General features: G+C 43.3%; 3 protein-coding genes across 25 annotated transcripts in view; 1 reads left to right on the forward strand and 2 right to left on the reverse strand.

Annotated features, from left to right (window-relative positions):
- Positions 1-12970, reverse strand: part of KCTD6 (potassium channel tetramerization domain containing 6) — a 44457-nt gene extending 31487 nt beyond the window's left edge. For 3 of the 13 annotated variants that reach the window (XM_070455817.1, XM_070455816.1, XM_070455815.1), the window contains exons 1-3: positions 12201-12259; positions 11016-11212; positions 1759-1841 (exon numbers count right to left, since the gene is read on the reverse strand). Coding sequence is in view for 7 of the 13 variants with exons in the window: in XM_020907835.2 (XP_020763494.2) it covers positions 8928-8993 (66 nt within the window). In the remaining 6 variants the exon portion in view is untranslated. Of the gene's footprint in view, positions 1-1758; positions 1842-8927; positions 9009-9896; positions 9978-10746; positions 10844-10929; positions 11213-12200; positions 12260-12803 lie in introns of those variants that run through there. The other 10 variants (XM_020907835.2, XM_020907809.2, XM_020907808.2 and 7 more) reach the window with 10 other exon arrangements.
- A 107-nt stretch (positions 12971-13077) lies between these two features.
- PDHB (pyruvate dehydrogenase E1 subunit beta) lies at positions 13078-18856 on the forward strand. The gene is made up of 10 exons (XM_020887441.2): positions 13078-13186; positions 13273-13326; positions 14907-15014; positions 15109-15171; positions 15275-15310; positions 15470-15755; positions 16164-16274; positions 16607-16698; positions 17888-18029; positions 18321-18856. The coding sequence occupies exons 1-10, from the start codon at positions 13145-13147 to the stop codon at positions 18464-18466; spliced, it is 1080 nt and encodes a 359-aa protein (XP_020743100.1). The 5' UTR covers positions 13078-13144; the 3' UTR covers positions 18467-18856.
- Positions 18857-19202: 346 nt separating this feature from the next.
- The window catches only part of PXK (PX domain containing serine/threonine kinase like), a 79835-nt gene continuing 72993 nt past the window's right edge, over positions 19203-26044 (reverse strand). For 3 of the 11 annotated variants that reach the window (XM_070455801.1, XM_070455800.1, XM_070455809.1), the window contains one exon: positions 19203-20510. In XM_070455801.1, the coding sequence (XP_070311902.1) occupies positions 20299-20510 (212 nt within the window). In that variant the 3' untranslated portion in view covers positions 19203-20298. Of the gene's footprint in view, positions 20511-21753; positions 21779-24326; positions 24365-25792; positions 25802-26044 lie in introns of all 11 variants that reach the window. The other 8 variants (XM_070455811.1, XM_070455810.1, XM_070455808.1 and 5 more) reach the window with 5 other exon arrangements.

Below are 26044 nucleotides of genomic sequence, written 5' to 3' on the forward strand. Positions count from 1 at the left end.
TATCCCCATCAAGTTCCTATACTGATAACCCTCAGTATCACAGAATGTGACAGCAGTTGGAGATGGCCTTTAAAGAGGTAATGAAGGTAGAGTGAAGTCATTAGGGGCGGGCCTAATCCAACACGACTGGTGTCATTATAAGAGGAGTGGGCTGGGACACAGACATGGGCATGCACAGAGGAAAGACCGTGTGAGGACAGAACAAGAAGGCAAGGAGACAGGCTTCAAAGGAAACCATCCTTGCAGGAAACTTCATCGTGGAATTTCAGCCTCCACAACTGTAAAAACATCAATTTCTGTTGCTTAAGTCACCCAGCTTGTGGTATTTCATTATGGAAGCCCAGGGAAACTAGTATAGTTATCTTTCTGGCTGGGGGACTAGGAAGGGTGGGTCAAGGGCATCAGAAGGTATTGAGGACATTATAGAGATGAGGGAGATCGAGAGAGACACCCTAGGAAGTTATGTGTGAGCTCCTGGACTCACCCTGGAGCTTACGTGTACAGGTTTGACCCTACACAGCAAACCAGAAGCCTTGCCAACTGAGCTATGAGGTAACGTACAACCAAAGGTCCCCAAGTGACCACTGGGTGGCACACACGTGGGACTGATCCAAATAGCACTGCAAATGCTTTAAAAACTCAGCTGGGGACTTTCCTGGTGGTGCAGTGATAAAGAATCCACCTGCCAATGCAGAGGACATGGGTTCGATCCCTGGTCTGGGAAGATCCCATTTGCCTCAGGGCAGCTAAGCCCTTGAGCCACAACTACTGAGCCTGTAGTCACGCTCTGCAACAAGACAAGCCAACGCAACGAGAAGCTCATGTATAGTAAAGACGACCCAGTGCGGCCAAAAATAAACAAATAATAAATTTTTAAAAAAAATTTGGAAATTTAAAAACTGAGCTGACTTTAGAACTACAGCCCACAGCAGGCAGGTGGAAATCCAAATCGTCTGGATTACCTGCAAAAATGTAAGATATGAATATTCTCCAGCCAGACTGACAAACAAATAAGGAAGAAAGACACAGGTTACTAATCTCAGGAATGAAAAGGGGGATACAACTACAAACCCTACAGAATATAAAACTGAATTTTGTGAACAAATCAACACATATAAATTTGGCAACTTACCTGAACTGGGCTTAGTCCTTGAAAAATAACAGCATCTGACATTTACCCAAGAATAAATAGATAGCCTGAATAACTCTGTATTCATTAGAGAAACAGATTTTGTAGTCAAAAGCTCCATGAGAAAGAAATCTCTGGATGGTTTCCAATATAAATTCTACCAAACATTTAAGGAAGAAATAAAACCAATTCTACACAACCTCCTTCAGAAAGCAGAAGAGGAGGGAACACTTCCCAACTCCGTTTGAGGCAGGCCACCATTACACTGATACCAAAATCAGACACACAAGAAATCTTCCATAAACATACACATAAAATTTCACAAAAAACTAGCAAATCAAAACCCAGCAATATATATGTGTGTGCATGTATGTCTTTACATATATCTCACCATGACCCAGTATAGTGTATACCAGTAATGCAACACTGCTTCAATATTTGAAACTCAATCAACATAATCCACAATGTTAATAAACTAAAGAAGAAAAATCAAATGATTATATAGAAAATATTTGACAAAAATGCAATGGCCATTCATGATTAAAGGACTCAGCAACTGAGAAACAGAGAGACCTTCCTTAGCCTGAATAAGCATCCATACAAAAATTTTAAACAAACATCACACTTACTGGTCAAAAAGTGAATGCTTTTCCTCTAATATGGGGAACAAGGTGAAGATGTCCATTCTCACCACTCCTATTCAACATGGGTACTAGCATAGCAGCAAAAAAGGGAAGAAAAAGAAACAAAAGGCAAGATATTAGAAAGATTGAAAAAAATTGTCTCTTTCACAAACAAAATTGTCTAAGCAGACAATCCCATGGAACATACAAAACAAGCTTTTTCTGGAAACAACAAATGAGTTTAGCAAAGTTGCAGAACGTCATGTACATACCTGAAAATCAACTGCATTTCTACATACTAGGAGTAAACTACCAAAAACCTAGAAAAATTAAGTTTTTAAAAATTTATTCATTTTTGGCTGTGCTGGGTCTTCGTTGCTGCAAGCAGGATTTCTCCAGTTGTGGCAAGCAGGGGCTACTCTCCTCTCGAACTGCAGTGTGGCGGCTTCTCTGGTTGCAGACACGGGCTCCAGGGCACACAGCCTTCAGTAGCTGCAGTGCATGGGCTCAACAGCTGTGGCGCACAGGCTAAGTCACCCAGAAGCATGTGGGATTTTTCCAGATAGGGGATTGAACCCACATCCCCTGCATTGCCAGGCAGATTCTCCACCACTGAGCCACCAGGAAAGTCCCCAGGAACCAAAATTATTAAAAATAACATTTACCATAGCCTAAAAAGGACAGATATCAAATATGTGTAAGATGTGCATGCAGAAAACTACAAAAGGCTGATAAAAAAAAAAATCAAAGAAGACTGAAGTAAATAGGATACTAGCTCTTTTTAAAATGTTCTATAGATTCAACACTATTTCAATAAAAATTCTATTAAGATTTTTTTTTTTTGGTAGCTTCAGATAAGCTGATTGTTAAAAAAACAACTTTGAAAAAGAAATGTTGGAACACTCACATTACTTGATTTTAAAAATTACCTCACAGCAGGAGTAACTAAGACAGTGTAAGACTGAAAAAGGGATAAACACAGAGACCAAGGGGCCAGAAGAGCCCAACTTCACCACTCAAAACAACGAACTGATTTCTGCACAAAGGTGCGAAAGCCATTCAGTGGAGAAAAGATGGTCCTCTGAGCAAAAAAACAAGTGGATATCCATATGTAAAAAACTATGGAGACTTTCCTGGTGGTACAGCCAGTGAGGGGCACACAGGTTCAGTCCCTGGTCTAGGAAGATTCCACACGCCATGCAGCCACTAAGCCCGAGAGCCACAGCTACTGAAGCCTGTGTGCCAAGAGCCTGTGCTCATCAACAAGAAAATTTTACTGCAAAGAGAAGCCCAGGCACTGCAACTAGAGAGTAGTCCCCACTCTTCACAACTAGAAAAAGCCCACACATAGCAGTGAAGACCCAGTGCAATCAAATATTAAATAAATAATTTTTAAAAAATTTTTAAAAACTCTGCACCTAAACTTCACTGTTGTTCTTGTTCAGCCTCTCAGTCGTGTCCAACTCTTTGTGACCCCATGGACTGCAGCACGCCAGGCCTCCCTGTCCTTCACCATCAAAAATTACCCCCAAATGAACCACAGATCTAAATGGAAAACTGTAAAACTTTAAAAGAAAGCATAAAAGAAGTTCTGCAACCTGGTGTTGGGCCAAGTTCTTAGAGATGACATCAAAACATAATGCATACGAGAAAATTCTGGTAAACTGAATTTCATCAAAATGTAAACCCTTTTTTTCTGAAAGACTATTGAAAAATGATGAGATATGCCACAGACTAGGAGAATATACAGTCGGCCTTCAGATTCCATACCTGCAGATTCAATCAACAGAGCATTATGTCAGAGGTCCTACTGTTACCAGTCAGGGTCCTTGGACTCTTGAATCAACAGAAATAGATAAGAGGCCAGACAAGGAATTTGGGTAAAGCTTTATGGGGACTCGGGCCACAGCACAAGGGACTAAGAACAGTAACTGGTGCCCGTGCTCATCTCCCCTCCCCAAGGGAGAACTGTGAGGTGGCTCCTTAAATGGCGTAAAGATAGACAGCAGTGGTTAAGGTATTCTGCCCACACCGTTGGAGGTACTGTGTGCAGGGATCATGCATGATATCCTGCTTTTGTTCCTGGCACCGCAGAAGTGGCAGTTGTCTTTAGTCGTCAAGTTGTATCTGACTCTCTAGCAGCCCCATGCATGATAGCCCGCCAGCCTCCTCTGGCCATGGGATTTTCCAGTCAAGAACACGGAAACGGGTTGTGTTTCGGTCTTTTTGTATCTTACTGTTCATATTTTGCCCCAGCTGCACACGCATGCAGTTATTTTTAGTTGATTATAATTTCTTTTCATATTGTCCATGGGGTTCTCTAGGCAGGAATACTTGAGTGGGTTGCCATTTCCTCCTCAAGTGGAGCACATTTTCTCAACTTTTCACTATGACCCGTCCATCTTAGGTGGCCCTGCATGGCATAGCTTCACTGAGTTACGCAGGCCCCTTCACTACGACAAGGCTATGATCCATGAAAGGGAAAAGATATGACATTGGAAGATGAGCCCTCCCAGATCAGAAGGTGTCCAATATGCTATTGGGAAAGAGCGGAGGCAAATACTAATAGTTCTAGAAAGAATATAATGGCTGGGCCAAAGTGGAAATGATGCTCAGTTGTAGATGTGTCTGGCTTCCCTGGTGGCTAAGACAGTAAAGAATTTGCCTGCACTGCAGGAGACCCGGGTTCAATCCCTGGGTCAGGAAGAGCCTCTGGAGAAGGCAATCCATTCCAGTATTCTCGCCTGAAGAATATCATGGACAGAGGAGTCTGGCAGGCTACAGTCCATAGGATCACAAAGAGAAGGACATGACTGAACGACTAACACTTCTACTTTCTGGTGGTGAAAGTAACGTATGATGCTGTAAAGAACAATATTGCATAGGAACCTGGAATGTTAGGTCCATGAATCAAGGTAAATTGGATGTGGTCAAACAGGAGATGGCAAGAGTGAACAGTGACATCTTAGGAATCAGTGAACTAATATGGACGAGAATGTTTGAATTTAATTCAGATGACCCTTATATCTACTACTGTGGGCAAGAATCCCTTCGAAGAAATGGAGTAGCCCTCACAGTCAACAAGAGTCTGAAAGGTAGTATTTGGGTGCAATTTCAAAAATGACAGAATGATCTCAGTTCATTTACAAGGCAAACCATTCAACGTCACAGTAAACAAAGTCTATGCCCCAAACACTGATGCCAAAGAAGCTGAGGTCAAATGGTTCTCTTAAGATCCACAAGGCCTTCTAGAACTAACACCAAAAGAAAGACGTCCTTTTCATTATAGGGGACTGGAATGCAAAGTAGAAAGTCAAGAGATACCTGGAGTAACAGGCAAGTGTGGCCTTGGAGTACAAAATGAAGCATAGCAAAGGCTAACAGAGTTTTGCCAAGAGAACACACTGGTCATAGCAAACACCCTCTTCCAACAAAACAAGAGACGACTCTACACATGGACACCACCAGATGGTCAATACTAAAATCAGACTGATTATATTCTTTGATGCCAAAGATGAAGAAGCTCTATACAGTCAGTAAAAATAAGACCTAGAGCTGACTGTGGAAAATTCTGAAAGAGATGGGAATACCAGACCACCTGACCTGCCTCTTGAGAAACCTGTATGCAGGTCAGGAAGCAACAGTTAGAACTGGACATGGAACAACAGACTGGTTCCAAATAGGAAAAGGAGTACGTCAAGGCTGTATATTGTCACCCTGCTTATTTAACTTAAATGCAGAGTACATCGTGAGAAACGCTGGGCTGGAAGAAGCATAAGCTGGAATCAAGATCACCAAGAGAAATATCAATAACCTCAGATATGCAGATGACACCACCCTTATGGCAGAAAGTGAAGAGGAACTAAAAAGCCTCTTGATGAAAGTGAAAGAGGAGAGTGAAAAAGTTGGCCTAAAGCTTAACATTCAGAAAACTAAGATCATGGCATCTGGTCCCATTACCTCATGGGAAATAGATGGGGAGACAGTGGAAACAGTGTCAGACTTTATTTTTGGGGACTCCAAAATCACTGCAGATGGTGATTGCAGCCATGAAATTAAAAGACACTTACTCCCTGGAAGGAAAGTTATGACCAACCTAGATAACATATTAAAAAGCAGAGACATTACTTTGCCAACAAAGTTCCGTCTAGTCAAGGCTATGCTTTTTCCAGTGGTCATGTATGGATGTGAGACTTGGACTGTGAAGAAAGCTGAGCACCGAAGAATTGGAAGCTTTTGAACTGTGGTGTTGGAGAAGACTCTTGAGAGTCCCTTGGACTGCAAGGAGATCCAACCAGTCCATCCTGAAGGAGATAAGTCCTGGGTGTTCATTGGAGGGACTGATGCTGAAGCTGAAACTCCAGTACTTTGGCCACCTCATGTGAAGAGTTGACTCATTGGAAAAGACTCTGATGCTGGGAGGGATTGGGGGCAGGAGGAGAAGGGGACGAAAGAGGATGAGATGGCTGGATGGCATCACTGACTTGATGGGCATGAGTTTGGGTAAACTCCAGGAGTTTGAGGTGGACAGGGAGGCCTGGCATGCTGTGATTCATGGGGTCGCAAAGAGTCAGACACGACTGAGCGACTGAACTGAACTGAGAGCTGACTGTAGCTCAGATTATGAGTTTATTATTGCAAAATTTAGGCTTAAATTGAAGAAAGTAGGGACAACCACTAGGCTATTCAGGTATGACCTAAATCAAATCCTTTAACATTACATAGTGGGGAGGTGACAAATAGATTCAAGAGATTAGATCTGGTAGACAGAGTGCCTGAAGAACCATGGAAAGATGTTTGTAATATTGTACAGGAGGCAGTGTCCAAAACCACCTCAAAGAAAAAGAAATGCAAGAAAACAAAGTGGTTGTCTGAGGAGACTTTACAAATAGCTGAAGAAAGAAGAGAAACAAAAGGCAAGGGAGAAAGGTAAAAATATATCCAACTGAATGCAGAGTTCCAGAGATTAGAAAGGAGAGATAAGAAAGCCTTCTTAGGTGAACAATGCAAAGAAGTACAAGAAAACAACAGAATGGGTAAGACTAGATATCTCTTCAAGAAAATTGGAGATCTCAAGGGAACATTCCATGCAAGGATGTGTAAGGTAAATGACAAAAACAGTACGGATCTAACAGAAGCAGAAAAAGAGATTAAGAAGAGGTGGCAAGAATACACAGAAGAACTATACAAAAAGGTCTTAATGACCTAGATAACCATGATGGGGAAACAATGGAAACAGTGAAAGACTTTATTTTTTCGGGCTCCAAAATCACTGCAGATGGTAAATGCAGACATGAAATTAAAAGATGCTTGCTCCTTGGAAGAAAAGCTATGACCAACCTAGACAGCATATTAAAAAGCAGAGATGTTACTTTGCCAACAAAGGTCCATCTAGTCAAAGTTGTGGTTTTTCCAGTAGTCATGTATGGATGTGAGAGCTTACTATAAAGAAAGCTGAGGGCCGAAGAATTGATGCTCTCGAACCGTGGGGTTGAAGAAGACTCTTGAGAGTCCCCAGTCTATCCTAAAGGAAATCAGTCCTGAGTATTCACTGGAAGGACTGATGCTGAAGCTGAAACTCCAATACTTTGGCCACCTGATATGAAGAACTGACTCACCAGAAAGACCCTAATACTGGGAAAGACTGAAGGTGGGAGGAGAAAGGGGTGACAGAGGATGAGATGGCTGGATGGCATCACTGACTCGATGGACATGAGTTTGAAGTAAGCTCCGGGAGCTGGTAATGGACAGGGAAGCCTGGCGTGCTGCAGTCCATGGGGTTGCAAAGAGTCAGACATGACTGAGCAACTGAACTGAACTGAACTGACTGAACCATGACGGTATTGTCAGTCACTTAGAGTCAGACATACTAGAGTGTGAAGTCAAGTGGACCTTAGGAAGCATTGCTATGAACAAAGCTAGTGGAGATGATGGAATTCCAACTGAGCTATTTAACATCCTAAAAGATGATGTGGTTAAAGTGCTGCACTCAATATGTCAGCAAATTTGGAAAACTTATCAGTGGCCACAGGACCAGAAAAGGGTAGTTTTCATTCCAATCCCAAAGGAAAGCAATGCCAAAAAATGTTCAAACTAGCAGACAATTGCACTCATTTCACATGGTAGCAAGGTAATACTCAAAATCCTCCAAGCTAGGCTTCAGTAGAACTTCAACGAAGAACTTCCAGATGTACAAGCTGGGTTTTGAAGAGGCAAAGAAAACAGAGATCAAACTGCCAACATTCACTGGATCATGGAAAAAGCAAGGGAGTTCCAAAAAAAATCTACTTCTGCTTCACTGACTACACTAAAGTCTTTGACTGTGGGGATCACAACAAACGGAAAAATTCTTACAGAGATGTGAGTACCAGACCACCTTTCCTGCCTCTTGAGAAACTTGTATGTGAGTCAAGAAGCAACAGTTTGAACTGAACATGGAACAATGGACTGGTTCAAAATTAGTAAAGGAGTACGTCAAGGCTGTACATTGTCACCCTGCTTATTTAACTTATATACAAGACACATCATGTGAGATGCTGGATTTTAAAAGGTGTCCAGTATCATTAAATACTAGGGAAAGGCAAATTAAAATCACAAGGGACACCACTACACATTGATTAGAATACCCAAATAAAAATTATTGATAATATCAGGTGCTGGGAAGGATCCCAGAGCAACTGTATTTCTCATACATTGCTGGAGGAAAACTAAAATGGAACAGCCACTCTGGAAAAAGTTCGGCAATTTCTTAAATATACACTTAACAGGCAATCATACTGCTGGCTACCCGAAGAGATGAAAATTTAAGTTCACATAAAAACCTGTAAACCAACGTTCACAGCAGCTATCCTGGAAATAATTAAAAATGAACACAACTCAGAAGTCCTTCAACAGATGAATGGATAAACTGACAAAGCCATACAGCTACTCAGCAATAAAGAATGCTGATAAAGACATGACAACTGCTTTTCTATTAAGCAGATCTTTTTAACTGAGTCACTTTGGGTCCAATTCACATGCCAAATGCAGCTTGCTAAAGTAAATACCCTGAGGACACTGAGATCAAAATGGCTTCTTTTTTAAAAAGGCTACTTCTTAATTCAATCCTTTGTTTAGGTTGAAACCAAATACTTTATAACCCAAACTTGCATTTGTATACTACAGAATCAACAGACCTGTTTAAGAACTCTCTGACCACTCTCAGAAAAGATAGTTAGAGGTTGAGTAGGAGCCCTCTCCATTCCATCCAGGACCTAGGCAGAAAGGAAAAAGGGCAAAGAGGAAGAAGAGAAACATCAGAAAGACAAGACTTAATGTTATACAAATAAACCTATTCAAAGCACACACACACACACAAAAGAATGAAATGTTGATACACAGAATTACTTGAATGGGTTGAATGGGTCCCCAGGGCATTAGGGTGAGTAAGTATAGTCAATCTCAAAGAATTACATATTGCATGATTCCATGTAAAAACATTCCTGAAATAATAAATTATAGTGATTAAGAACAGTGGAGTTAGGGGTGGGAGAAGGTGTCTGTGTGTGTCTACAGAGGGAGTTTCTCTATAGTGATGAAACGATTCTGTAGTCTGTGCTGGCGGCTACATAAATCTGCACAGATGATAAACTTCTGTAGCACTACTCACACACATGCACACACATAAAGATGCATATAAAAACTGGTGAAAGCAGAATAGAGTGTCTCCCTAACTAGTATTGTACCAGTGTTAGTTAGTGTCTAGCTAACTAGTATTGTACCAATGTCAATTCTGGGTTTCAACAACAAGCTACAGTACGTAAAATATTTTTGTTGTTGTTCAGTTGCTAAGTCATGTCCAACTTTTTCGTGACCCCATGGACTGTAGCCAGTCAGGCTCCTTTGTCCATGGGATTTCCCGGGCAAGACTGGAGTCAGTTGCCCGGTGGCTCAGCAGTGAAGAGACTGCCTGCAAAGCAGGAGATTCAGGTTCCATCCCCAGGTCAGGAAGATCCCCAGAAGAAGGAAAGGCAACCCACTCCAGTATTCTTGCCTGGGAAATCCCATGGACCGAGGAGCCTGGCAGGCTACAGTCCATGGGGTCACAAAAAAGTCAGACGTGATTTAGTGACAGAACAATAACAACAAACAATATAGAATATTACCACTGAGCAAAGCTGGAGGGAAGGTACACGAAAACTCTTGTACACTCTTCGTATTTTTATACTTCTTGTGAGTCTTAAGATCTCCCAAAAGAAAAAGTTATGAGAATAAAAAGAGGAGTAAAGTATTAAGATTTAACATGGATGAATCAATTTCAGTAACATTTGCTGAACTAAAGAAGCCAAACACAAGAGCACAAGGTATATAACAAATATAATTATATATATAAATATAAACAAATATAACTCCATTTGTTTCAAGTTCTAAAACAGGCCAATGGAAATATGATGATGGAAATCAGATCAGTGGTTGCCTATTGAACTGAGTGGAGAATTACTTAGAAGGAAACATGAGAGAACTTTCTGAGGTGGTAGAAATGTGCATTTTAATGTGTTTAAGTTATAGCTAAAAAGACGGAGTGAAAAATCCTCTTTAATAAACCCTGCTTGCAATGACCAAAATAGTAATAATAATTGTGGAACCCTGTGGGGATTGAAACTTTGGATGAAGGACTTTCTGATGAGTGACGACCCAAAGATACTGGAGGACAAATATTCCTGGAACTCTGGAAAGATGTAATTGCAAGACTGAAGTGGCCTAGTTAGTCAACTTACACTTTCCAAACCTCTTCTGTAAAATTTAGTGAGCCTATGAATGTAGATGGGCTTTAAAAAGATTATGGATTTATACTTTAGCACTTCCAACTTTTGTGCTTTTTACTCCAAAACATAAAATTATACCTGGCTTTCCCAACTGGCCATTTACAGTGTTTGAAAGGAATGCATATATACAGATGAAGATATTCAATGTGTCTGAAATGTTTGCAGTCAGTATTTTAAAGGAAATTCTCACCTGAGACCGCCTGAGTCCTCTGGAGTTGCTACTGCCATTCTGACTGAAGTGGTCAAGCTGGCTACACAGTCTCAGGATTACTGGTTTTTTAGGGTCTCTGTGTAAATAAAGGCCAAGAATACTGTCCTTTGTCTACATCATAGTCCATATTTTTGGCTTCTCTTTAGGCCTTTCTTCCCTTACCTTGGTATCTCCTTTTGCTTTGTAATTCTGAAATCTTTTAGTGCTGGATGGTGGGAGAGGTGAGAGAGGCAAGAGAACTGACTTACATTTTTGTTCTAAGCAGAACCCAGGAACCAGTGAGGGGTGATATCTCAAATTTGAGGATATTCCTGAGGATGCTGTGTGGCTGCCGGAGAAGTACTGGTTTCCTGTCAAGGACCTGACAAGTAAAAACTGTTGCTTGCCATTGTGCTCTACAAGAGTTGAGTTATTAGCCACTGCCACTGCTGACCATCAGCATACCCTGAAAGGAATTCAGGACAAAGACTGAAAAATGAGGCACTCCAAGCTCTGAGAACACCTGGTAAAACAGGCCTTCAGATAATTTCAGGAAAAAAGCTTATGAACCCAATTTCCTGCATCTCACCATACTTGGAAAAGCACTAAAAATCATTAACTAAAATATCTACTCATGACTAGCAGTAATCTTCTACCCCGATGTGTGCCAGACTGCATACCCTTCTCCAAATCACAATGTACTGAGAGCAGTCTCCTGGGGTGTAGTCTTCATTAAGCCCCCAAATAAAACGAACCTCACAGCTCTCACGTTGTGTGTTTTTATTTCAGTCCACAGACTGAAGGGACTAGGCAATGATGTCAGGTGAGGAAGACAGAACATCTTGACTTCACATCTTAGAGACAAACTCTCCATTTTAAAGATGATGAAGCAAAAGTCTAGAGACTAAAAGCCACGCCCAAGCAGCTGTGTCCAAATTTATTTCTCTAGCACTAACTAGCCTCTAGCTCCAGGCTCCAAACATTCAACCTGAGTATGATCCAGTTGTCTAAATACAGCTTATTCAGAATAGAGTCTTACCTCCCACCTACACTTAGTCTCCTCCCTTCCCCTACCCATCCAACAACAACAAAAACAAAGAAAACCTAAATCTTCCTCAACTCTTCCCCTTCCCTCATGGCAACCCTATTGATTCCAGTCCCAAACAGATCTTAAACCTGTCACCTCCTCTTCATGTTGAAGCTGTCCTCTATTTCAGTTCTCTCTACCAAGACTCCCTGGGGTCTCCCTGCTTCTGCCCTCACCCCTCTCCTCTCATTCCCATTCAGCAACCAGATTCCTGTGACCTAGTCTCTCCCCTGCTGCACTGGCTTCTCCGGGCCCTTAGAGTAAACCCAGATTCTCAGGTTGCAGACCAGCAGCTCGCAGCCCTCATAGAAATTTCTGACATGTTCTGGATAAGACTGAGGACTGGGGGAGTCCCCAGAGGTCCTACCTGACCCATTCCCCTCGCCCCCAAGTCGAAATGAGACCAATGAGATAAAGCTTCCAGAGGCTTTCCTAGTCAGGTTATGTTGCTGTTGTGCAGTCACTACGCGTGTCCGACTCTTTGTGACCCCATGGACCGCAGCACGTCAAGCCTCCCTGTCCCTTACCATCTCCCAAAACTTTGCCCAAGTTCATGTCCATTGTATGGGTGAAGCCATCCAGCCATCTCATTCTCTGACGCCCTCTTCTCAGGTGATAGGCCGTCTCTAAATGCAGGTTGTTGTAACTCCCTCCCAGGTTGGGACCCCAACTTCCGCTTTACCAAGCAGTGGGGAAAGACTACCTTTTACAGTAAGGAGTCCTAAAGTCAAATTCTGCCTCCCTACTTCAGTCTACCCATCTGAGAAATAGAGCTAATAACATTAACACTAATTACCTGAGAGAGTTCCTATGAGAATTAAGTGAGCCATAAAGCACTTAACATAATGCCTGGCACACGTGAAAGCTAGCTCCAGTTCATATTCTAAGGAACCAAAAGAGTGTTTCCAGAGCAACTTGTCAGACTGTAAATACCCAGTCACCAGATTATGTATAAAGTGCTACTTCGTACCAAAGCGTTTCTGTGCCTGCAGTTTTCACGGCCTCGAGTTACGCCCCTCAGCGTCTGACTTTCGGGCCCCGCGTTCAAAATACCAACACGAAGGGACGCGCCCCAGGCGTGCACCCAGAGCGCCAGCAGCCGCCTGCTCTCTCTACTTGTTTCCCGGCCGCCGCAGGCTGGGACTACCCACACGTCCCGTGGTCCCGCCCCCTCGCCCATGACGCACTGCGGGAGGCGGGGCACGCAGGCGTCGTGCCCTGCCATTGGCCCGCGCCGGCGGGGAGCGGGGTCCGACTCATTCGCGGCCCTGCTGTGCTGTCATTCGGCAGCGGCTAGAGGACACGGTCAAGATGGCGGTGGTTGCTGTGTTGGTGCGGAGACCCCTTGAGCAGGTAGGCAGTGGCTCCCTCGCTTATGACCCTGCGCGACCCCTGCCCACTCAGTCCCCCTCTGAGCGTCCTGTCTGTCTCCCTGCCAGGTCTCCGGGCTGCTGAGGAGGCGGTTCCACCGGACCGCGCCGGCTGCACTGCAGGTAACCAGCCCGGACGCTAGTCGGGCCGGGAAGGGCCCCTGGTCCCAGGGCAGAGGCTGGGGTCGCATGTCACCCATGCGAGGATTAGTGGAGTCAAATGGCCGATCTGAGGGAACTAGACTTAACACTTCTTCCCTCACCTCCCCTTAAAATTTTTTATTGTGGTAAAATACACATAACAAAATTCACTGTTTTAAACTGTGTATTCAGTGGCAGTAAGTACATTTAGCATGTCGTCCATTCACCAGCAGAACTTTATCATCGTCCCAAGCAGAAACTTACTTATTCAACAGTAACGCTCCCTGAGCCCCTGGTAACCTCTAACGCCTCGGTACTTTCTGTGGTGATGAATTCATGTATTCTAGGGATGGCCTATTGGAGAAGGAAGTGGTAACCCATTCCAGTATTCTTGCATGGAGAATCCCAGGGACAGAGGAGCCTGATGGGCTGCTGTCTATGGGGTCGCACAGGGTCGGACACGACTGAAGCGACTTAACAGCAGCAGTAGCAGCAGGGATGGCCTATAAATGGAATTTAATATTTTTCTTTATAGGTCTGACTTCTTTCACTTACCCAGTTTTCAAGGTTCATCCATGTTGTAGCATGTGTCAGAATTCCTTTCGTTTTTAAGGCTGAATAGTATTCCATTGTAGGCATATACCACTTTTTCTTACCCACTCACCACTGATGGACACCTGAGTTGTTTCCACCTGTTGGGTTTTGGATAATGGTGCTGTGAACATTGATGTGCAGTTATCTGAGTCCCTGCTTTCAGTTCTTTGGGGTATAAATCTAGAAGTTGGAATTATTGGATTATATGGCAATTCTGTGTTCAAGTTTTTGACGAATTTCTCTCTTTTCTCATTTTTGTTACTGGAGGATTCTGCCAACCTTTATAGTTGAGTAATTCCTAGATCCTGAAGGCAAAGTGTTTGGCAGTGTCTGGCTCTTAGTTAGTGCTCAATATGTAGTGTTACTTAGGCTTCCTTAACTGTTCTCTGCCCCACAGTATACCAAATGTGGAAATAAAATTATCCAGTGTACTGTCTACTTAGGAAAGCACCTGTGAACTGGTCTGGCGAGCACGCAGATTTCTCAAGATTAGGTAGTCATTAAGAAAAAGGGGACTTACCTGCTGGTCCAGTGGTTAAGAATCCACCCTGCAATGCAGGGGACGTGGGTTCTATCCCTGTTCGGGGAACTAAGATCCCACACGGGAAACTGAGCATGTGCGCCACTACTACTGAGCTCTTGTATGGCAACTGCTGCGTCGGTGAGCCACAATGAAAGATCCCGCGTGACACAACGCGAAGATCCCGTATGTGCAACAAAAACCCAGTGCAGCCAATGAATATTAAAAAGGGAAGTGTTTAGTATACTTCTTATTTATACATCTAATCATAGACTGGCAATGAGCAATAGAAATGTTACTTTTTAAATTCTTTGAACTTTTAAAGAGAAGCCTGTTCTGTTGAGGGTTTTTGTATCATGTGCTATGGGCAGCCTAGGTCAAGAGAGAATCTCAGTAGTATCCTAAGTAATCCTGTAGTTTATTGACTGCTTTCCCATACCTGTGACAGGTAACAGTTCGTGAGGCTATAAATCAAGGCATGGATGAGGAGCTGGAAAGAGATGAGAAGGTATTTCTCCTTGGGGAAGAAGTTGCCCAGTACGATGGGGCATATAAGGTAACTAAGAGAAAAAAAAAAACACTATACAGAATTGAGGTGGCCATTTGCCCCCAGTACAATTAGAAGTAATGGGGTCATTCCTTAATTATAGGTTAGTCGAGGCCTGTGGAAGAAATATGGAGATAAGAGGATCATAGATACTCCCATATCTGAGGTAAGCCTTCCATCAGGAAGCAGACCTTGGAGGGGCATGTTTGTTAAAGGGAACTACTCTAATTTTTGTGGATTTTTACTTACATCTGCATTTTATTTTCTAGATGGGTTTTGCTGGAATTGCTGTAGGTGCAGCTATGGTATGTAGTCTTCTTTGTGAATGTCACCCAGAGATTTCTTTTAACAAGACCTTTTTAAAATCATTGCTTGAGTGTTGAGGGGGCAAAGTAGTTATTTGCCACTCTAAACTGATGTTTTCCAGTCTTTTCAACATCTTTTCAACATTTTTTATTTGACAGGCTGGGTTACGGCCCATTTGTGAATTCATGACCTTCAATTTCTCTATGCAAGCCATCGACCAGGTTATAAACTCAGCTGCCAAGACGTACTACATGTCAGGGGGCCTTCAGTCTGTGCCCATAGTCTTCAGGGGGCCCAATGGCGCCTCAGCAGGTGTAGCTGCCCAGCACTCACAGTGTTTTGCTGCCTGGTATGGGCATTGCCCAGGCTTAAAGGTGGTCAGCCCCTGGAGTTCAGAGGATGCAAAAGGGCTTATTAAATCAGCCATTCGGGATAACAACCCAGGTCAGTAGAGGGGTGTGTCGTGCATCTCTTTTGAACATTGAAGTGCTAAAATGAAATATATGCATGGAAGGAACCATTAAAGATCATTAAAGTTAGACGTAGATATATGTTAGAGATTTACAGATGTAGTAAACATAAAAACAAAATAGTGTTTTTCTTATCTGTTACTATATGGGGGCCAGTTAGGTACAAGAGAAATTTACTGCATACCTGTAACACTTGTTTAACCCCAGAGGTAAAATCAGAATTAACCAGACTATAGATGTCTGTATCTAAACCTTCCATAAGGGTACTGGACACTGATGCTTCCTAATCAGCATGGTGAAACATCTCACAGAATGAATGATAGTGTTGTGTAGATCTTTTTAGTCATGTGGTTACTTTGGTTTAAATATTTATATATTGCAGTGGTGGTGCTGGAGAATGAATTGATGTATGGAGTACCTTTTGAACTTCCTTCAGAAGCTCAGTCAAAAGATTTTCTGATCCCTATTGGAAAAGCCAAAATAGAAAGGCAAGGTAAGAGAAATTAGTATGCACTTCAACATTATTAGTACTCTGTTCCTTCTGTTTATGTCGATCTAGAAGTTACTGGCCTTTACTTTGACTAGGAAATTATAGGATGAGTTCAAGCTTAAAATGTGTTATGCCTTGACTGCACCATGTATTTGTGCTTTTCTAAATCTGAGCCTAGTAGATGTGTACTTCATTTTCAGAAAGGCTGTCACATTCCGCATCTCACTGGAATGAAGTTAAGATTTTACAAATGAACAAGAACCACAGCTGGCTACAGAGAAGGACAGTGTGTTTGGTTTCAGCCTGACCTCTGATCTGTGACAACTTTGTTTCAGGAACACACGTAACTATAGTTGCTCATTCAAGACCTGTGGGCCACTGCTTAGAAGCTGCAACAGTGCTGTCTAAAGAGGGAATTGAATGTGAGGTAAGTGGACATTCACGTGTTCTTAGAGAATCAGAAAGATACCTTTAAATTTAAGACCCAGAAAGAGGAGTTTGAGTTCTGTAACAGGTTAATTAGATATAAAATCTTGCTTTGTCGCTTAGTTCTGTCTCAGCTTAATGGTGGGAACCTACTTAGTTTTCAAATACCTAGCTTTTTACCAGCTAGTATCTGGATCTTTTTGGTATCTGTTTTATCAAGTTAAGATCCAACCTTGGGTGCATGAGACAAGTGCTCAGGCCTGGTGCACTGGGAAGACCCAGAGGGATCGGGTGGAGAGGGAGGTGGGAGGGGGGACCGGGATGGGGAATACATGTAAATCCATGGCTAATTCATTTCAATGTATGACAAAAACTACTGTAATGATGTAAAGTAATTAGCCTCCAACTAATAAAAATAAATGGAAAAAAAAAAAACTATATCACAAGCTCAAAAAAAATAAAATAAAATAAATAAAATGTTATAAAAGAAAAAAAAGAAGTTTCTTTGTATTAATATTGAAATATCTTTGGAAAATAAAGTGAAAGCAAGTTAGATTAAAAAAAAAAAAAAGATCCAACCTTAGAGCTGGAAGTGGGGAGAATGGAAAACTTAGAAGTCATTGAGTCTAACCCTTTGATACCCAGGAGATACCACTTGCTAGTTATGCCTGAGCAAGTTATATGTGTACTCTAATGAATCTCAGCGTCATCAGCAGTAAAGTGAGGATAATACATTTACTGTCCCGCCAGGGTGGCTGTGGACTTGTACTTATTGTAGCGCTGGTGCTTGGTAAGCACTCACGTGTTAGTCTCTGTTCTGATGAGGAAGTTAGAGCCAAGGGAGGACAGGTGGGTTCTGCAAGCGAACAAAGCTGCTTGTAGCTTTTCATTAGTTTCCCCTTTGACACAGGCAGATTTCCCCAGACTCGAAGATTGCCTGGAAATGCAGGTTTCATCCCTGGGTCAGGAAGATCCCCTGGAGTAGGAAATGCAACCCACTCCCGTATTCTTGCCTGGGAAATCCCATGGACAGAGGAGCCTACCGGGCTACAGTCCATGTGGTTGTCAAGACTCAGACATGACTGAGTGACTTAGAACACACACACACAAGAAGGGAAGTGGCGTTATGGGGATAAAACTGTTTGCGAGGCAGTGGCTCTGGAAAGCTATTTACTGTATTGTCTGTCTAGGTGATAAATTTGCGAACCATCAGGCCAATGGACATTGAAACAATAGAAGCCAGTGTCATGAAGACCAATCACCTTGTAACCGTGGAAGGAGGCTGGCCACAATTCGGAGTAGGAGCTGAAATCTGTGCCAGGATCATGGAAGGTATTTCAGAGACACTGATTCCAGAAGAGTTAAGCTGTAATAACACTGTCTATTACAGGACAGAACAAGCAAAAGCTAGGAATGATCAAATGACTTGAAATTTTCAACTTGTCAGCTGGGTATTTTTCCTTTGCGTAAATGTTTGAAAAAAGCAAAACCATGAACAGTTCTTTGTAATTAGCCTAGATTTCAGACTTCCCTCGTCTGGGCAGCCATACCTGCTGTGCTGAGGCGGTGGTACTCAGCTGGTTTTTCCTTGCCTCTCTCACTTTGCACCTCCTTCCCTCTTAGGCCCCGCGTTCAATTTCCTGGATGCTCCTGCAGTTCGTGTCACTGGTGCCGATGTGCCTATGCCTTATGCAAAGATTCTAGAAGACAACTCTGTACCTCAGGTTAAAGACATCATATTTGCAATAAAGAAAACACTGAATATCTAGTTTGGACATGAAGTTCAGGTCATTGGAATTTACTTAAAATACTTGCTGACTCTTCATCTGGATTGTCCTATAAGACCTTTTAATTCATAAAGTTATCTCTGAAGCAACAACAGATTTTTTTTTACTGGGAAGAAGTTTAAATGTGTTTGTGGTAAAACTCTCCACTCTCCTAAGTTCCATGTTTTTTTGGTCTGTTACAGTACCATGTTCTTTGAATAAGATTCATGTGCAATTTTACCCTCTCACTGGAAGAACATGGTGTAAATGTGGCAGAGTCCTGATGAAAGATATATCCAAAAAAGGATAACTTATATGTAAAAATAAAAGCATTTAATCTACATTTACTGTTAAGATTGTTTTGATAAGGAATAAAGGAATTCCTAACTATGACTAATGGTATTTTTATATTCTAGAGATAATAAATGTGGCATAGAAGTCCTAGAATTCTGTTAAGAAATTAGTGCCATCAGGAACTAAATGCTAATCTAGACTGCATCACTCACAACAGAAACTTGCCCACCGACTCTTCAGATGCTTAATTCCAGTAGGTTCTCTTCAAAGTTAAACCAAGGTCCATGTCAGGTATTTTTCCCACTGCCAAAGAACATAATATTCTGCCATACACTGCTCTTCTCAGAAGTTGAGATGGAAAAGATAGATGTAAGTTAGTTACAGAAGCACATAAGTGGTACAAAAACTTCCCATTAAAATATCTAGCCAAGCTAAAAACAATACATTTTCTTGACACAGTTTATTTTAATAAAAAATACAGCTGAACATTTATCACAGATTACATGAAACTATACACAATGACATTCTCTCTGCATAGTAACCAACACTGATGTGTATAACTTGATTTTTTTAGATGGATTATTTATAATCCTTTAAAGTGCAATTTATTTAAGGGTTTAAGCAAATCATAGGATAAAGGATCTTTCTAATAAATGAGTAATGTTAAAAAGATGATATAATTGGATAAATCTTTCAAAAATCAGAACTGATTTCTATAGATGCCAAATTTACTTGTAATAATGACCGCCCCCCCCCCAAGCCCCAAACTTGACTTAAATGCTAAGGATTAAGAAGATCCTTGACTTGGCAAGAGCTTTTCCTGATGTTAACATTTTTTTGTCGATTCAACACATACTAACTAAAAGGAACAAAGAGCCTAGAGGAGTCCCTTTAGCAGCCCTGAGTTCTGTAACCACAAAGGAGTTCCTGACTGAACTTGAGAGAAGGCTGTGAACTTCCACCTTCTACTTGAGGGGGAGATGAAGAACTCGGTTGCTTCTCTGACTCTCAGCGACATCACTATGCTTTGGGCTACAGTGTTAATGTCTAAGATGAAATTAAAGGTAGCAAAAAACAGTTTTATCTAAGAAATAACCAGAAAATACTTTAGAATAGAGAAATTATGAGAGGAACAGTTCTAGGAGCTGTCTGGCGGGATGGGAGGGATTGTAACACCAAGGCCATTTACCTCAGTGACTGAATATTGTCATCATTTTTGTTTTTTGTCCATTTCCTTCAGTTGGTGGAAATAATTGATTATTGATTCTGATAACGCTGCTGCGCACCAAAAGAGGGTGAACCAGATTCTGGAAGCTAACCAAGGAGCAAAATATTTCTTAAGGCAGCAATGCCAGCCTGACTTTATTCTACTTGAAGACTGTGTTTCCCTCTTGAAAAGCCCCTTACATGAGCATCTGCAAAGTCGTATGTGGCTGTACTGGCTCAGCAATTATTCATCCAGAAGGAGGGTACTTCAGGGGGTGGAGGTGGAAGGAAAAAAAAAACAAAGAACTTTCCCCTCCGAGTGTAAACACGAAGCTTCAGCCGATCTTAGGAGCGCTATGATCACAGGTTTCGGCTTTCCTCAAAGTTCCTTTTTGGAAATTCTGGATGGAGCTGAGTAAGGCCCCTCGGCTCACGCCATTCACAGCCTGGGGTGGAAGCTGTGAGGGCACCTCTGTGCTCGCAGGAGGTGAGGGAGTTGCTGCTGGTGGAGGCGGAGGTGGAGGAGGTGGAGGTAACGCGGACATCCCTGTGGAGGAGAGGGGATAGTCAGTATTTCTGCAGGTACCCTGCACACATGGTATGCTCAGTCCTGGGCAGAAAGGACTTGGGGAAGACTGCAAACATTTTCCCTCAGAGGGTCTAAGATACTTTGTGATTTTTTTAAAGTTGCCATTTCCTCCAAGTTAACAGTCATGTGAGAAAAGACTAAACAAATATCACAGATTACATAAAACTACACAGAGTGATATTCCCTGCATAGATGAATTTCCAGATTTTAAAAATGATCCCAAAAGAAAGGTTCCCTTCCCTACTCTTTCCAGGTTTCAGGCAGCTCCACCTACTCCTGGGCTAGCAATGAAAGACAGACATCTGTATGCCCAGAGCTGGGCTACCTAAATACCGATTACTAGAAAGGGGTGAACAGTTTAGCTGCTCCAACGCACACAGTATTTGAAGGATGTGATTTAACATGACATGACAAACCACTTAGGATTCTCAGCAAGGAACCATTGTCTGCTGGGTTATGGGCTCCTCAGGAGGGTCTTTTTTTTTTTTTTTCATCTGTCTTGAGTGTACTAGGTTGCCTGAAAGAAATATAAAATGCTAATAATTGTCAGCAGTGCTCAGCAAGGGGCAGAGGACTTTCTCCTGCAATGGCACTCTCAAGGAGGTGTCTTCCTCAAACTCAAACACCCTTGTCTCTACTGGGAGCCAACCCTACAAGACAGAAATGCACTGACCCTACACCTTTGCTGACGTGCTGGGGGAGACTGGAGTGGCGGGCTCTACCCTGGTGGGCAAGAAGGAAACTGAACAGGTATCTGAAACTTCTCTTAGCTTCCTTCCAGGTACACAGATGTTGTGCACTTGAATTGTATACTTTTGAATCAACAAATGAATTTCATCCCCTTCGAACAAAATAAACACTAGGTTGAGAAAAGGCCTTGCTTCAAAGAAGTTGCCTGTGCTACAGTGAGTTGCCCCATTTCCTGGGAACCGGGCAGCTCCCCATGACTCCACCTCTCTGTTCCTAGCCTCGCCCTCCACCCTATCCTAGGGCTGCCCCAGCAAGACATTCTGTTGGATCCAGGCTCCCCCACCACCTCCCTGAGCTGTGGTGACAAGAGAACATACCCACCACAACTTGACTTTATACAGATGGGTGTTCAGGACCATCAGTTACATAATTCAACAAGAGCAACCTTTTTTTTTTTTTTTTTACCAACTGTGATAGGCCATGGTTAAAGTATTTCATAGAAACCACTTACCTTCCTTTACATCTTTTACCCAAACCTAAAGGCAGCTGAAATTAAAGAATCACACAGATACACACACTCATGCTCTGGAGTTCTTGAAATTCTCAAATAATATGGCAATACAAATAGTGAACACAGACAGATGAACAAAATGTCATTTTCACTGGTTCTATATAATGACAACTAATGAAGTTCTATTATGTTGTATGCCAGGGTGGATTATGGGAAGATGCCCCTGGCCTGGTGTTACAGGGTTACAGAGATAAAAAGGGACTTGCAACCTGACATGACTGTAGAGATGAGAAGAGCAGGGAAAACCGCTGTGTCATATAAGCGTTCCTCTGAAGGGTGTTCTTGGAAAGTGACCATTAAAATACCAGGAGGGGAGATGGCCTCTGAAGCCTCTTGGAACTCAACTGCAGAGCCCGGAGGACTGAGTGGATGCCAAAACCCTCCCGGTGCCCCTCCCCAGCACTCTCAGCCAATGGCCAGAAAAGGGCAGCGGAATTGGACTTGACCTGGAGGGCCCAATATGTACGGGAATGAGCGCCAGCATTTCTGCCTCCCAGCTCTGGGCTTTGACCCGGGCAGAAGAGTCAGGGCGGGTTACAGACCAGAAGACAGGGCTGCAACAGCACTTTGTTCTACTAAAGGCATGGAACTGACTACCCAGGAACCAGCCACCCTTCTAGCCCAGGACTCTGGGAGGTGAGAGCTGGGCCTCGGGGACTAGACTTGGTACAGGCTGCCATCTTGGCACAGAACTAAGCTGCTTGGCCCTCATGCGGAACCAGCCCTGGACAGTGGCCTCATTCTTACTGGGCACTCAAAATTAGAAGTGCACATTCACTACCACAGTTTGGGGACTGGGGTTGATGCTCAGGAAACAGACCCTCACTGTCCAAGTAAAGGCTAAGACTGTCTAAATGAATTGCTTTGAATATGTAGGTGGGTAAATAATTCCACTGTCCAAAGTACCACAGGATAACCTGTGCTGCTGGGGGCTGTGCAAGGAGAGTCCGCTCATCCAAAGGGAAAAATAAGGTCGCCAGAGGTGCCCTCACAGAGGGCCAGACCCATCGTAAAGGGCCCCATATCCCATGAGGTCTGCCTCTCCTCCCTGGGCCTGCAACCACCAGGGCAGATCTCCATATAGGGTCAGGCCCAGGAGCAGCTCAGAAGCCTCAGGAAGGTGGGGGGGGGGTTGCGGGGAGAGAGGTCAAGGTCAACGCTTGACCTTGGAGGAGGCAAAAACACATCCCAGGGACTCACAGTCTTAACTACAGGTCCCATCAATTTTTTTGGTCCTTTTTTAGTTTTCCTTTTTTGCCTCTTCTATGGTCCACAAAATTCCTTTAAAGGTTCACTGGGACTTAAGCTATAACACATGGCTAATAATGTGGGAGATGGGGGAATGTTACCACCATCCAAACTCAGAGTTGACTCATGGGCCTGTGACAAATCTGGAACAACTGCCTGATGCCTGGGCTCCCCTACTCCCCAGATGTGAGTGAGGGCCCCTCCAGAGGCCTCCTAAAGCCCCATCCCCAGGTCGCGGACACCACCAGATTCCACAGTAGACTGACTGCCAACTGGATCTAGCTTTCAAAAATGTTGGCCTCCAATACCCCAGGTGGCGGAATGCTCCAAAACAGCTTATCTACAGTGATAACCAGGTCAGTCATGATCTGTCCAATCTCACCTTCTCTTGGACAAAAACCCCGAGAGTTAACTATTCCACCCTCCCCAGTACCCCAAATGGGAGCCTGGCAGCCCGGCAGAGGCCATGAAACAGGCCACAGACTGTTGCAGCAAGATCACAGGTTAGATCCAGGCAGAAACGCCTTCCCCAGCCGTGTCAAAAGGACCTCTGAGAGTCCCCTTCCCTGGGCCAACTTTGGCAGTGGGCAGTCAACTACTGCCTGCGGGTCTGGGTTCCTTCGTGGTCCCCACACTCAGGAAGGGACATCACCTGGCCTTCAGACCAACACCAGACCTACCAGCTACCCTCAGAAGGAACTGGAGGCCAGTGACCCCTGAAGCAGGCAGCCCCCAGCTGTTTGAAACTGCCTTTGCCTTTTACCTCAGAAAGATGGGGAGGCTGTATTCATGTCCCAATTATTATTGAGGATGCTTAAAAAAGAACTGTTTTCCCTAATATCAGTTATAAAGCCAGTAAGTGGCTTCCCTGTGACCAGGAATGCAATTGCCCAACGTCCGTTCCCTTTTGTCAGAGTAACAAGGAACCAGCACGTTTGCAACAACAGGACTGTGAGATGCTGGCTTCCAAAATTAAAATTCCAAAATGCCATGCAGTTGATGTGTAGGTTTTAGGGCTGTATTTTAAAACTAAAATCAGAGTGAAAAATGAAAATTTTGAAGGTCATGATGAAAATGAAATGAATGTAAATGAAGTCACTGGGGCGCCTTTTAAAGATGCTGTATTTCATTTAAATATCCAGACAAGGAAATCGTCTCGAATCAGCTTTCCCATTTGTTCATCACTTCAGTGATCTAGACACATTGTCCCATTTCACAGACAGAAACAGAGCATCTTTAAAGTTAGAAAAATCAGTATAGCTTACTTTACCGAAAATTCACGTTCAATATGGTGCATGCTCTACTGAAAATAGCAAAGAGAGAGAGAGGGGGACACAAGTCATTATTCAGTGTCATTATTTAGTGACATTATTTAGTGTCATTTAATCAAATAGAGACAATAAAATATTAGTCTGAATCACATGCTGATTATTCTCATTGCAAACTAGGGTATAATTTAAGTGAATCACAAGAAGCACAGTTCGTAAATATGACGGTGATCCTCTTAAGAACATGGCAAACATATTAATACTAACAGAGTAACCGATGAGTCACTTTCCTCTTCATTCTTTGTATTTCTTTCTTCTGAACCAGTTAGGTGCTATTCAGAAGACCCATCATGGTTTTATCTCCCCTGAAAAGTGGAATGGGTCCTGGGAGTGTACCTAGTTCTATTACTAAATAAGGCCAGTTTATGAAGAGGAGAGCACAATGAGAACTGATCACTTGTCCACGCAAGTCCTCTATAGTCTAAAATAGAGATGTGTCTTTCCAAACCTGGGAAGAGCAAAAGCACGGGAATGTGTAAGCTGGCAGGAACACGGGGCCCTTCCCTGAAGGCGCTTACATCCAGAGGCTAAACAGGGCAGTGAGCAGAGGTAGCTTACTTAAGACTTGCTTGTGGTTCAGTTACTAAGTCATTTCCGACTCTTTGTGACCCCATGGACTGCAGCACACCAGGCCTTCCTGTCCTTCACCATCCTCTTGACTTTGCTCAAATTCATGTCCACTGAGTCGGTGACGTTATATCTAACCATCTCATCCTCTGCCGTCCCCTTCTCCTCCTGCCCTCAATCTTTCCCAGCATCAGGGTCTTTTCCAGTAAGTCAGTTCTTTGCATCAGGTGGCCAAAGTTTTGGAGCTTCGGCTAAGGCATCAGCATCTACTTAAGACTGAAGTGAAGAAGTGAAGTGAAGTCGCTCAGTCGTGTCCGACTCTTCGCGAGCCCATGGACTGTAGCCCACCAGGTTCCTCTGTCCATGGGATTTTCAAGGCAAGAATACTGGAGTGGGTTGCCATTTCATTTCCAGGGGTTCTTCCCATCCCAGGGGTTGAACCCAGGTCTTAGCATTGCAGGCAGAAGCTTTAACCTCTGGGCCTAAGACTAGAAAACTATTTAAAAAAAAGGGTGGGGGAGTGGGGGCGGGGGGGGGGGGGTAATTCCCAGGCAGTCCAGGGATTAAGACTTGACACTTTCACTGCCAGATTGGGACCAAAGATCATGCAAGCCTCAGAACACAGCCAGAAAAAAAAAAAAAAAAAACACATTTTTTTCCCTGTCTCCTTTTCACTAACTAGATTCCAGGTTAATTGTGAAAGATAAACTTTTCCCTGACAGTGAATCCCAGAGTTCTGAATGAACTAACCTGCTCCCCCGCCTAAAGGAGAATCCCTTCCTCTGAGGAGGGACTGGTCAGAGGCCCACGTGGGGTGCAGCAGGCTGACCACTGACCTGGGGCAGCTCTGGGAGGATGCTGGGGCCACTGCCTGCCCACTCCACTCCAGCAACTGAGGACCCAGGGAAGGAGCTCATACACTGGGCTTGGAGGCAGGGAGGAGGGCCGCAGGCCAGCAGCAGAGCAGAACCAACACACTATTTACAGAAGCACCACGGGACAGACCCACTCATCCCAAATGGAAACTGCTTTACGTGGTTTTGAGAAAAAGAGGCGATTTTTAGGGCCACAGATGTCTATTTTGAGCC

This window comes from Odocoileus virginianus, chromosome 26, assembly GCF_023699985.2.
Source record: "Odocoileus virginianus isolate 20LAN1187 ecotype Illinois chromosome 26, Ovbor_1.2, whole genome shotgun sequence".
NCBI classification, from domain to species: Eukaryota; Metazoa; Chordata; class Mammalia; order Artiodactyla; family Cervidae; genus Odocoileus; species Odocoileus virginianus.